The sequence below is a fragment of the Pavona decussata genome, unplaced genomic scaffold, assembly GCF_977016875.1.
Source record: "Pavona decussata unplaced genomic scaffold, jaPavDecu1.1 SCAFFOLD_133, whole genome shotgun sequence".
NCBI lineage: Eukaryota > Metazoa > Cnidaria > Anthozoa > Scleractinia > Agariciidae > Pavona > Pavona decussata.
This window is the reverse complement of record NW_028145546.1, coordinates 2918770-2932500: the sequence shown is the minus strand read 5'-3', so window position 1 is coordinate 2932500 and position 13731 is coordinate 2918770. Positions and strand designations below refer to the sequence as shown.

Below are 13731 nucleotides of genomic sequence, written 5' to 3'. Positions count from 1 at the left end.
CACTGTAAATGCAAAGCAGATGGACAGTGATCGAGACTGGATCGGAGACGAGTGTGATAATTGTCCATTTATGTCCAATCCGAAGCAGGAACTGATTTGTCTTGATGATAGAGATAATGATGGTAGGTGAAAATATCCTAATGGTTTTATTTCTTTTTATGGGATTCAAAGCAAGAAGAGAGAAGTCAGTGCGTAAAGCCCTGGTCAAACGGTGCATGATAGTCGATCATATTTGATGATAGTCAAAACTATTATCCACTATTATCAACTATCAAGCGGGTGGTCAAACGGGAAAAATTATCATCAGCTATCATGAAGAATTTGAATACGGTCAATGTAAATGATAGTTTACGATAGTCGATGATAGTGCATGATAGTTGGTGGTCAAACGAGTAAAATAAAAGATCAAGACATTCCATCTTTGGTGATCATTGAATTGATTCCCATGATCTGTATTCTTGATCAAGTGGGGGATTTTTAAGATGAAATTACATGCTGGTCACATGATAACTTAGCGGCCTGTTACCAGTAGAGGACTGGAGGGATCTCCAAAACCTTCAATTCCAATTAATCCCTCCAAGTTGCTCCGTGATAAGGATAGCTGAGAAGTTTACTCCACTCTAGCGAGCCACTTAGGTTGTTGTATAGTATTTTTTTTTCTCAATTATAGGAGTCGGGAAAAAAGACAACTGTATCGCTGTTTACAACCCGAATCAGAAGGACTGGGACCAAGATCAAGTGGGCGATGTTTGCGATAACTGCAAGTTCAAATTCAACCCTTCGCAGGTAACCCTGCAATCCGTCAAATATTTGTTCTTCGGGTTCGGCTTTCTTTGGGTAGAGTTTTGGTGGCAAGTACTCAGTAAACATTGCGTGGTTTGAACACCTGGCTCCAGTTGTTCAAAGGCCGGATAACTTTATCCAGCGGATAAGTCTCTATCCGACAGTTTCAATCTGTGCAAAGATTGCAGTATTTTCTCGTGTACAAGCGAATATGCACACTCTAACCACAGTCTAGTTTGGGAGAGTACGAAAACCTTGGATAACATTAAACGTGAAGTATATTTTAGACCCTGAAGAGTGCCTTATCCACCGGATAAAGTTATCCGGCCTTTGAACAACTGGGGCCTGATCCGTTTAATTTAAGGAGTGAAAAGGGCCTTCAAACACAGTCGAGTCATATTGAAATGGTACACCAGTAGTCAAGGGGCATCTGCTGTAAGCATATTAAAGGTACCATACCTTCTAAGAGTGTCTTTCGAGTTGCTTATAACAGCGAAGGGAACTTTAGAATCGATAAAGGCTTGGAATTTCAATCAACAATCGCAATAATAAGGAAATATCTTCATCGTGGACACTAGCTCTCGGTTATTAGAGGGATACTATTCTCAAGGGACTGAATTTTAGATTCTCATAAATATGTCGGGGCCATGGATTTGTTTCGAAGGAGCGAAAAGAGGAAATCCCATCACATGTATGGTAGTTAGTGCTACGAAGTCAAATGCGATTAATAAATGCTACTCATGATTTAAAACGATAATGACTGCATTCGTCCATGGTTCTTTGACAGGCTGATGATGATAATGATCTCGTTGGTGATGCTTGCGACACAAACTACGACATGTGAGTAATTCTGGTGTCTGACCTAACGAGTGGTGTGTTCTTAACGTTAGAAAACAAAAGGTTTCAATATAAAGAGGGCCTTGCCTGTCAATTGCCATTCAATTACTAAAGCGAGGATAACTGACAAGAAAGAAAGAAAGAAAGAAAGAAAGAAAGAAAGAAAGAAAGAAAGAAAGAAAGAAAGAAAGAAAGAAAGAAAGAAAAAAGATAGTTATAAACATTAGAAAATAACGCTTGACTTTTTGGAGAAGATGCATGAAATTTTGGTTTGTGATGCCTAGGAAATAAACATCTTAGCATAAATATCATATTCAAGAATCACAACCAACAGGAGGCTGATCAGTTGGCTTTTTACAAAGCATCGAGGAATTGAATTTGTGGACAAGGACAAGTCTAGTTAGCGGCGAGGAAGAGAGTTTGAACCTTGGATATCTGGATTACAAGTTGTTGGTTTGTTTGTTGTTTGTTTTCATGCTGGTAGAGACGATGATGGAGTTCAGGATGACATGGATAACTGCCCTTGGATATCAAACCCTGACCAGCTGGACACTGATGGTGATACAACAGGTAATAACTCGCCATGAAGGCTGACACCATAATTACACTACCTCATTCCGTTGGTCAATTAGTCCGTTATACGAACGTGCGCGGTCTTCGCATGAAAAGTCTCGAGCGAGCGAGGCAATGAAAGGTGGAGGAGACAGGGTGTGCGAGGCTCGCGCGCGAGAATTCACGCTTTAATGATGCTCCTCTTCTTCCGTGAATTTCATGAGAAAAAAACTGTTGTGTATCATCTTAGAGCCAATAAAAGTGAAAACATATATTGTCTGATATACTCTTAATTTGTGTTCCTGTTATAAAGCCATGAGTCTTCTTTAAACGTATTGCACGTTTTTCCCTCGTAGGTGACGCATGTGATAATGACGATGATAATGATAAAATTGCTGATGACAGAGACAACTGTCCATTGGTTTACAACCGGGATCAAATAGACACTGACGGTAAAGTTCAGTTGGATTAACAGCTACTGAGTCATTTGTTCGTTAAAAAGCTGATAATGCATCAGTCAATTCCAACAGTGCCCCCCCCCCCCCCCCGGGCCGACCTCCGGGAATCAGGATTTTTTTGAAAATTAACTGGCAAATGCCCCACCGCCGGGACAAAATAGTTGTTCAAATGCCCCGGGGTGGTGGCACAAACATGTCAAAAATGTTTTATTTTCTTCGTTTCTCGTCTTACTTTCAGTAAAATCTGAGCTAATTTAGGCTAAATTAGGTCCTAGCTGGGTCTTGTTTCCCGTAGTTAGTGCAAAAATAGGTCATTCTACAGCTCTAGCGTCCCATTTTATGTCCTAGTTAGACGTATTCAATAAGAAACATACTGTATTTGTCGATCAATTTGTCATTAAGGAAGCGACAATGCTGTAGGGTGAAAAAAGTGAGATGGTCAAATGCCCTGGGGTAATTGGGTGGAAGGCTAATGCCCGACCCCTGGAATGGACAGTGTGGGAAAATGTCCCACTATTGCCCCGAGGGGGGGGGGATGGGCACAGCTGGAATTGGCTGATGCATAAGCACGAGAAAGGTTTTAATATTAATAATATCACAAGCGTAGGACAAAGAAAACATCTGAGCACCTAACAGGAATCGACCCCACGACCCTCTGCCCAGGGACTTTTTTCGGGTTTCAAAATTTGGCCTCATTCGCACCTCCCCGTAACTAATATACCCGAGTACCCCCCCTGGGACCCTCTGTACATCGGTCGGTTGCTTTATAGCCACCACTGGAATAAGACTCGTGGCTCGCATGTGATAATACACGTCCTGAATACTCCTAGACAAGCAGCAATACTGAAAGCGTCCAGTATGGTCCGTCCAAGGTGTCGAGCCTGAGTAGCATTTTGGCGGTGCACTCGAATAGCATTTGAATCGCTTTACGGTGGACTAATTACCCTATCTACCCGTTCAAACCAAACATTCAATGTAAATGTAGAACATCGTCATAAAATCAATACCCACTGGCATTCACTCAGTATTTGATTTGCTTAAAGGTTTTCTTTTTCTTTAATTTTCTGCCAAACTCTTTTTAAAGGGTCCATTTCATATCGCGATCTTAAAATTTTACTGACGTGAGAATAATGTTTTACTCAGTCAGTGAAAAAGGAAATGTCGTCACGGAGCTTACTAGCCTGTGTGATGTGATGTTGTGTTCAAACGTGACAGGTGACGGCATAGGAGATGACTGCTCTGGAGACTATGACGGTGATCACATTCCGGACACACAAGATGTGTGCCCTAACAACAACAAAATTATTAGGACTGACTTCAGGGGGCTCCAAACTGTTGCGTTGGACCCTTATGGTGACTCACAAGTGGACCCTGAGTGGATAGTTCATAACCAGGTACTTAGCATGCGCCAAAACGTTTCCTTTGTTTCACTCTCTCATGTAGCGACACTGTAACGAGTCCTGATCACGTGTCCCAGTTGCCCGCCTCTGTGAGTTTGATATTTTAACGCCTTTCCGGCTGCTGGTCAGCGAACATTTGCTTACAACATCTGGAACAATTTGGACAAAATCAATGAATGAACATTTACCCGCCCAGCTGTAATCTGTTTTAACTTTCAGCCGTATAGTTTTCTGTATTTAGTTAAGATAGTTTTGTACATTTTAACTCGAGACTTTATTTCACTTACTTTAGTTCAGTTATCAGTGGATGTCAATAGTTACTCAAAAGCCCTTAGGGGAGTTACTATTCAAGTCTCTTCTTTTTACCAACAGGGCGCAGACATTTGGGAACTGAAGAACAGTGACCCTGGATTAGCCATTGGTGAGACAAAATCTTACAAACAAAGAACAAACAATAAAACAACCCACGTTGTATGTTCATTTGGTAGTCTTCAATTGAATTCTCTGCATGGAATTCGTTTCGGCTTTCGCGCCTTTTTCCTTTCCTTTCGTCAATTTATTCGTGTTTTCGTGTTGTATGTTTAAAACATAAATTCCGCATGTGTAAATTTCCCGCCGTATGCAAATCTACCTTGTAAATATCAAATCACGTCGGTTTGTTTCATTTTGAATTCATTTCTCGCTCCCGTATGTTGTTAACCGGTCGACGCCAGCAATTGGTAAGCGCTCTTCGTTCTCCTTCGAGTTCCATTTGTTGTATCATTTTTCCTCGGTTTTCATTTGTACGTGTATGCTTTAACACGTTGTAAACCAATAGGCAATTAACTTATTTGTAATCTTTATCGGAATTTACCCCTACCTTTCGAAGTCGATACCATTGTGGATTAAAGATTGTCGTGACCGGCGTTCCCGTTCTCCATATTTCAACTAGTTTTAATATGTCGGGAATATCCCAGACGATCGGGGATTTCACTGTTTCCCGACCGTTCCAGATTTTGCCGAGATATCAGGAAATTGCCAGACGTCTGTCCCAGGGAGGATCCTCTCTCTCTTTATTTATCGGGGGAGGTGGGGAACTGGAGTGAAGCAATTTACAGAACGTCCCCGACAGTACAAATTTGAGTTTTCATGTGCCGGGAATGATCACCGACCATCGCAGGAATCTGGGACGTGTCGTGAAAATAGAAACACTCCCGATTTTCCTGATTTGTCTGCGACAATCCCAGACGATCGGGGGTGTCTACGTTTTCCATTTTTCCAGTCGGAAAAGTCTGGGACGGTCAGGAAACAGTGAAATCCCCGATCGTCTGGGATTTTCCAGACTAGGCCCTCGCCGCTTCAGAATTCATCTCGAAAGTCTTTCAAACTTCGAGTCAGTTGATAATAACACAACGGAAATGTCAGCATGAACTTACTCGAAATTTGATGAGGCAAGCAGAGATTTATCTTGATTTTGATTTTTTATCAAGTCACTTTTGAAAAGAGGGTAGATGAATGTGTTTTAAGGTTGAAAATTATTTTCTGCAGGCCAGGCGCGTTTCTCTAGTGTTGATTTCTCTGGGACACTGTTTGTAAACAATGATGATGATGACGACTTCGCTGGAATGGTGTTTAGTTACCAGAGCAGCAGTGCATTCTATGTGGTAACATGGAAGAGAAAGCTTCAAACCTACTGGAAAAAGACTCCATTCACTTCTTTAGCTGAGCCTGGGTTGCAACTCAAGGTCGGTAGGACTATGTGATACCATGCAAACGCACCGTGTGAAGTGTCTCTTTTCTCTAGCTTAACCGGTTAGTGGAGTGAAAGAGACGACATTAGCGATCCCATGGCCAAAAAGTATTATGAGCCAGGGAATTTAGGGGAATATTAAAACCGTGTTGTTTACTAATACAATAGACCATTTTCGAGGTCCTTTGAACCTCATTATGAAAGCGAGGCTAAGTGCAAAGCTTTTGTTATGAAAATTAGTTTTCTTTCACATGCAAACGAAACTTATTTTCATATGAAAAGTTTTGCACTTAGCCTCGCTTTCATAGTGAGGTTCACAGCAACTCGGAAATGGCCTATTTAAGTGGGACTGACATTGTTCGAATTTAAACGACCGTGTTATGCCTTCTTCTTCTTCTTATTCTTCTTCTTCTTCTTCTTCTTCTTCTTCTTCTTCTTCTTCTGCTCCTCCTCCTCCTTGCTCCTTGTGGATAACAGGTCTGAAGTTACGTAATGTATAATGTAAATACGTTGTTTATAACGGAAGTTTTCTTTGTTACCTCAAGCTAGTTTACAGGCACCTCTTTCAAATGTAACACAAACTGGAAGGCTGGTACTACGTGAAAAAGTTGACTTTGCGAGACAACAACCCGACAGAAACGGACAAAATAGGGCTGCAACCGTTTATTTTTGGCTGATTAGGTCTCTTGTAGATCCTACGTCAACTAGCAGCATTATCGTTCGCGTTCCTTTGCAGTTTACACGTCTCTTTCAAATGACTGGAAACAAATAATCAAATTAAGTAGAATAGGTTAAAAATCCCAACTGTGAGAAGGAAGGCCAACTGATTATTTACCAGCGTGGCAGAGGAGTTAGGCTGAGCATACACACTTTCTTACTTTTTAATGTAAATTGTAATCATTCTGTAGTCATGTTTAAATCTATGTCTTGGTGCGATGGGCCAATCCCTTTGCAGGACTGTTACGTTTCTGAATAATGGTTGAGTAGGACTTGAACCCGGAACCTCTTAATTAAAAGTCTAGCGCCCCCACAACTCGACCACGTTGGCTCCTAAAATTATTACTATTTTTTAATCTAATGTTGAAAAACAGGCAGTCTATTCAAGAAGTGGTCCTGGGCAAACGCTAAGGAATGCATTATGGCACTCTAAATCGACTCCAGATGAGGCAAGTAGATAGATACCACAACTGCTATTTCTCCGCACATATCCAAGTACCATTTCTAGCCAGAAGTGTTTGGCTCTCAGCTCGATCAAGGAAATTAAAAACCTCAAGGGCGATCAAAGAGGCGTGGTTGCACAGAGCATACTTTTGCTTTGCGTTGACATGCTTTTATGGTGGATTGTATGCGTTCAAATAAGACCGCCAGCAGAAGAAGTTGTAGCATTTAAACAAGTGAGACACACTCACGGATTTGCCCCAATTACTCTATGAAAAGGTGAAAAATAATTTTGAGCCGTCACTTAAAAAATCATTTTTATTTCTTCTTGCTCCCGCAGCTTTTTAAAACTCGTTCACCCAAACGTAGTCTACTACAATTACCAGAACTGCATCGAGAAAAACAAGACAAGCATTTTTTGTTTGTTTGATTATTTATTATCCGTTGTTTCAGGTTAAAGTGCTGTGGTCTGATCCCTCGCACACTCCTTGGCAGAATAAGACCGCTTACAGATGGGAAGTATACCACAGACCCACGGAAGGCCTTATCAGGTATGTAGGTATATTATCCATTATTAAATTCTCAGCCTCGGATATTGCATTTCCAGCGTTCTGATTGGTTCACTAAATCCCGGTTATCAGCTCATATACCGTAGTTTGACCTTATATGGAAAACGAAAGCCCCAGGTGTCGCTAAGCTAAATTTTTTTCGGCGGGAAGCGAAAGTTTCTTCGGAAAAATGTAGAAAAAAAAAAAAAAGAAAAGAAAAGGAAGAAACAACAAACAATGCAATCACAATATAACAACAATAAAAGCCACAAATTTCGGTATGACACTATTTAATGGTACGTATCTCTGAAGTTTCCTTTGAAATCAGAAAAATTGCACGATTTTACGATGTAGATCACATAAACTTAACAACAACAACAATGACAACCGGTTACCTTCAAAAATTTCAGGATGGCTTGCAAATCCTGGCGGTAAGAGGTTAAAACCGATCGACGAAATTTCTCAAGAAGAGCTTAATGCCTGCCTTTATGTTTCTACGCATTTACGAGGACTCCAGTTACAAAAGTTCATCTATGAAATTCGTACGAGCGGCGGTCATAATGTTCGTTTCCGTCGCTCGGCACCACTCAGCAAAACATTTGCACAAACGTGCACAGTTCTTACGCTTCTCGATAAGCTTGAAGTTTAAAAACTTTCACTGAATGCTTGTCTCAGTGAGGTTGTACCTCGTACACTTGGACTTGCCTTAAGTGTTTTAAAACGTCTGGAGGAATTCAGTTCAGGGTAAAAAAAAAAAGCCGTCCTTGATCCCTTCCTTCGCTCGGCACCACACAGCAAAACATTTGCTCAAATGTGCACAACTATTACGCTTCTCGATGAGCTGGAACTTCAAAAGCACTTGAATGCTTGTCTCAGAAAGGTGGTAACTCGTACATTTAAACGTTTCTTGAATTTTATATGTCCGACTGTGTCCGATCTTCTTCGCTTTCGATTTTTCATTCAACTCCGTTTGCAAAGAGCTGCGCGTGTCATGTGATCATTAATTTTCGCGCGCTTTTGTCGGAAGTTGCCTCAACATCCGGTCGTTTTAATTTGAAAGAAATTTTAACTTAAAATAAAATTCAGTAAACTTCAAAAGCAATACCCAAACGCGGAAAATTTAATAAAACAATTATTCCATTCGCGCTTGTTGGATATGAGATTGGTTATAGCCAACTCGGCGCTTCGCGCCTCGTTGGCTATTTACCATCTCATATCCAACGCGCGCTCATGGAATAATTGTTAATTAACGTTATCAATTTTTTTTTACCACAGTTGGCAAGGATGGTTTTGATGCTATTTTAGCAGCGACCCTTGTGGACATTTCAAGCACGATTCCGAATCACCTGTGTAAAGTAATGGTGATTATCTATTTAATTTTAAATCCATTATTGGCGATATCATTGCATGTTTCGTTGCAATTAAACCAGAGGGCATGCGATGTGAACATAATACACGTCAAAGTTCCCTTGGCATGCCTCAAGGCACCCTTTATACTGACAGCGCATGCATGCAATCTGTTCCCATCGCAATAAAACTCAAAGAAATCAATTTGAAATCGTAGCGAGAATCACTGGTAGTTTAATTTGATATCGATCTTGAAATCACTACAAAAATCGCCAGCAAAGTCGCATCAAAACTCTCCCGTCAATGAACGGCCATTAACAACCACTACTTGAGCAGTAGCTTATCTGGAGAATGGGGGAACCTCCCTTGGTGCCGGAAATTAAAGTAGCCGGGCCTGAAGGGAAGACAAGTTTTAGTTCTGCAACATTTTCCGCAATCCTCGCCAACACCAGAACAACTTCGGAATCTGCCTTTTATGACGCTGAAAATAAAACACTTTAATCCTCTGGATGCCGTGAATAAGAGTCAACCTATTATCTGCATTTTTTTAATACAGAACTCGAAAACTTGATTTTCTGCTGCGTGCATTGAAGATTTCTATGGATTTGTCGTTTGACAGAAACTAACCGGAGATTTAATTGCGTTCGAAGCCTGTTTGTCACTGTTACAGAGCGGTCTCATTCAGTACTTTGCTACGTAATTGATTAAAAGAACTCGTCAAACCAAGCCAATCAACCAATCGCGACAAAACTTACACGTGTTTTCCCGCGCTCGAAGCCATTTGCTTGTACTTGCTTCGGGTTCTGATTGGTTCATTGTGATGTTTCCGTTTGTTGTGATCATGATCACATTGGGTTTGCATCTTACGACTCTCAATTGAAATCCTTTTGTGTAGCTAGGTTGACTCAAGCGCGGCAGATCTCACCTTTTTCTTTCTCAACTTTCTTCAGGGTGCGTGTGTTTAATGGTCCAAAGGTGATGACTGATTCTGGTAACATAGTAGACCGTACTCACAAGGGGGGCAGGCTGGGGGCGTTTTGTTTCTCGCAAGCCAAAGTGATGTGGTCTAGCATGCGGTACTCTTGTTCAGGTAATAACTGGTCAATTAAATATAATATTTTTCGCTTATAGACATGATTCATGATTCAATCGTGTAGTATCGTTGTATATTTGTACGTGCTGTTATAGTTTTGACGAGGCCAAAATTACTAAGTAGAAAAATTATGAGAAAAAAAAGGAAAAAGTTGGATGAGTGTGAGCGTGATAGCAATTCGGTATTTTTTTGTTTGTTTGTTTGTTTGTTTTTTGACTTTTTACGGTAATATCTGCCAAATCGGGTTAAGTACAAATAACTAACCATATGATTATTTCAGAATAAAAAGTAGCGATATTAAAACATGACGTTTCGGCGACGACATGTCACCATTATCAAATGTAAATTATAATAAGATTGGTAACGTTATATAAAGAAAGGAAGGTGTGAAATTACATTAGAATAAAACGAGATGGAGTAAAACGAAAGAATGTGCAAAATTAAATGAACAGTTTTGCTGGTATGGAGTCTTTTTGAGTGTTAAGAGTCGGTCTCTTTTTCCTTATTAAAAGCATCTCGTAAATAAGGCACTCGAATTTCCCGCAGCATTTCTTTAGGATCGTAAACTGCTCGTGAAGATTGTTTGGTCTTTGATCGTGTTGGTCCTTAAGATGTTTGCCGATGACGGAATACTTGTGCTCCTCAATGCGGAAGTGGAGGTGACGGCTTGTGTAGCCTATATAATTCGCATCACACGAATTGCATTTAAACTCATACACAACGCCTTGTTGATTTACTAATGAGGGCTTTGTTTCCGTGACTTTCAGCAGTCAACAATAGCTTACCCTTCGTAGGCATGGTAATCAACAAGACCGATAACCGCCTCAACACCTCTGTCTACAGAAAAAAGACCAACAAAGGTCTTCTACTACATTATCAGAGCCATGTTGACAACAGGTATAAACGATCGCTGATAAGAACTATGCTTGATCGCGCCAACCGCTTGTCATCCTCACCGGACCTTTTCTCAAAAGAATGCCAGGATCTGAGAACAATGTTTCTGAAACTGAAATATCCTGAGAAACTTATTGACTCTATTTTCAAGAGTTTCCACGCTTCCCAAGACCAGAACCAAAACCAAATTGAGCCAGTCGACAGCCCCGTACGAATCATCTTGCCTTTTAAAGATCAGAAATCCGCCGACTCCGTGCGCAGACAACTAAGCGATCTTGGAAAGAAAATCGATCGTGTTCTACAACCAGTGTTTACAAGTAGGAAAATCTCGGAAGACCTGAAAGTCACGGAAACAAAGCCCTCATTAGTAAATCAACAAGGCGTTGTGTATGAGTTTAAATGCAATTCGTGTGATGCGAATTATATAGGCTACACAAGCCGTCACCTCCACTTCCGCATTGAGGAGCACAAGTATTCCGTCATCGGCAAACATCTTAAGGACCAACACGATCAAAGACCAAACAATCTTCACGAGCAGTTTACGATCCTAAAGAAATGCTGCGGGAAATTCGAGTGCCTTATTTACGAGATGCTTTTAATAAGGAAAAAGAGACCGACTCTTAACACTCAAAAAGACTCCATACCAGCAAAACTGTTCATTTAATTTTGCACATTCTTTCGTTTTACTCCATCTCGTTTTATTCTAATGTAATTTCACACCTTCCTTTCTTTATATAACGTTACCAATCTTATTATAATTTACATTTGATAATGGTGACATGTCGTCGCCGAAACGTCATGTTTTAATATCGCTACTTTTTATTCTGAAATGTTTTTCCAAATCCATAGTTATCATATGATTATTGCAGCATATTTGTTAAATTGGATTAGAGCTTCTTTTTAAAGCTGAGAACGGTAAATTCATAAGTACAGAATAAAATTAACAAATATCTATCCTATCCTATCCTATCCTATCCTATCCTATCCTATCCTATCCTATCCTATCCTATCCTATCCTATCCTATCCTATCCTATCCTATCCTATCCTATCCTACCCTATCCTATCTAAATTGTCAAAAAAAAAATAAAAAACTCTAAAGGAATTGCTTTACATGAATGTCGTATCTATTAGATTGTAATTTTAAAATCACTGAAAGAGGGTAATGATCGAAATCATCAGCGAAATGATTCAGCTTGCCGCAAATCGAAGGGTAAGCTTTTCCACTAAAGTACCGCATCCACTATAGTTTAAAAGCTGTTTTCAGAGCGTTTATGGACGCAATGGAAACGGAGTTTGTCAGAGAATATTCAGTAAGTTATGTCACTATACGGTTTATAAATTGACCGCATAGATGCCCAGTAGAGATTTGAAAGCCATTAACTTTTTTGCATTATTTGGTCTTGAGTGCCTCGTTTTCCCAACCCAAGTTGCACTCGTTCTGTGGGTTATGAGTGCTAAGTGAAGATGAAAAATCGATGTTGTTAATAGAGACCATTTTCATTGCCAGTGATTTACCACAGCTAGGGTTCAATAGTTGAACACAGGTGAACTGCTCATCCAGTTTAGACCAGTTTACCCGCTTCCTTTAGCTGTTTACTGCGCAGATACCGCCCCTTCTAAGATGGCATGTTGTTCCTTCGCTGGTAATAGATGATGTAAAATTATCCAAATTTATCAACAAAGGGACATCATTTTTGCTTCTTTCCACAGAGAAAGTTCCCGACTTCTTCAATTTTGAAAAACGGAGCTAAAGACGTTGGCAGTCTTTAAATTGTCTTGGCGTTTAATTTTGTAATCGGTGTTGTCTAATAGTTTTGATACATGTTCGGTTATTACGCGTTCCATGTTCAGATTTGTGAGGGCAACATCGTATACTAAATATGTACTGTATACTGATATTGTCAAGGTCAAGAATAATGTTTTCTTTGATTTTTAATCGTTTATTCCTTACGACGTCACTTTTAGTAAAATCAACTATTGTAAAGAAGTGAAACACCGAAATCGTTATGTTGTGTTGGTCGTTTTCATTCACATTAGTTTGGGGTTTTTATAATCTTATTCATGACTTAACCACAGTTTAGGTTTATGGAGTTATGTTAGAATCACCAGAGTCTGCCTTGAAGCAAAATAAATGAGAAGTACATTTGAGGTTCTTTCCATTGTAATTTATTGCGCGACTTTCAACTGAGCGTGGATAGTAATTTGTGTTTGCTTTACTAGAGTGGTTTTCATCTGAAGTGTCGAATGAAATTCGCGTATTTGGTTTTGCTCTGCTGAGCGCTGTGATTGGTTGGCAAAACTCGTTTCACTTTCTCGCCCGATTAGAAGTAAATTCAAACCATTCGGAATTTGCTTACCTGCGTTTTCCTGCTTGCGTTTTTCATTGGGTGGTAATAACTAATAATTATTATTAATTGTTGTGCATTGTTATTGCGCGTATACTTGCCACAATTTCGACCTTTGCTATAAACTTTCAGGAGTAATTTACTGTTGGAAAGAACGTTTAGCGAGGCTAGGTTGCTTGCAACAGTGCCTAATGTGTAGAGCTCTTTATTCTGTGGCACAGACTAAGCACTTTTGAAAATTGATATACCAAAACAAGGTTGAACATCTTATGACGTAGACGAGAACAGAAGTCCATTTGTTAGGCAGAGAACTAAGAGAATACAGGTTCCTTCAGGCAGTTGAAATCGCGTTAGGGTTAAGCGACTGATCAAGCACTGTCATTTGTTATCGTGGCTCACTCGGTAAAATATATTAAAAGTTATGCGATTGTTGTCAGCTAGCCCTCGTAAGTGTAATGGATATAGGAGATATGAAGCAAGTGACCCGAGTGCAAGGCGTAAACTGTTTTGATTTTAATATATATATTTTTACTGTTAAGTTTGAAACAAGTTTTCTGTTGTGTAAACATCATAACGTGTCCAACCT

At 40.0% G+C, this 13731-nt stretch overlaps 1 protein-coding gene across 1 annotated transcript in view; it reads left to right on the top strand.

Annotated features, from left to right (window-relative positions):
* LOC146468240 (cartilage oligomeric matrix protein-like) overlaps positions 1 to 12948 on the top strand; it is a 19596-nt gene extending 6648 nt beyond the window's left edge. Inside the window, exons 8-19 of the mRNA XM_085124867.1 lie at positions 1 to 122; positions 671 to 786; positions 1571 to 1623; positions 2105 to 2190; positions 2529 to 2624; positions 3846 to 4024; positions 4403 to 4451; positions 5558 to 5754; positions 6851 to 6925; positions 7371 to 7468; positions 9763 to 9902; positions 12511 to 12948. The exon at positions 1 to 122 is cut by the window's left edge and continues 14 nt beyond it. Coding sequence (XP_084980993.1) covers positions 1 to 122; positions 671 to 786; positions 1571 to 1623; positions 2105 to 2190; positions 2529 to 2624; positions 3846 to 4024; positions 4403 to 4451; positions 5558 to 5754; positions 6851 to 6925; positions 7371 to 7468; positions 9763 to 9902; positions 12511 to 12551 — 1252 coding nt within the window. The 3' untranslated portion in view covers positions 12552 to 12948. The remainder of the gene's footprint in view (positions 123 to 670; positions 787 to 1570; positions 1624 to 2104; positions 2191 to 2528; positions 2625 to 3845; positions 4025 to 4402; positions 4452 to 5557; positions 5755 to 6850; positions 6926 to 7370; positions 7469 to 9762; positions 9903 to 12510) is intronic.
* The last annotated feature ends 783 nt before the right edge of the window (positions 12949 to 13731 follow it).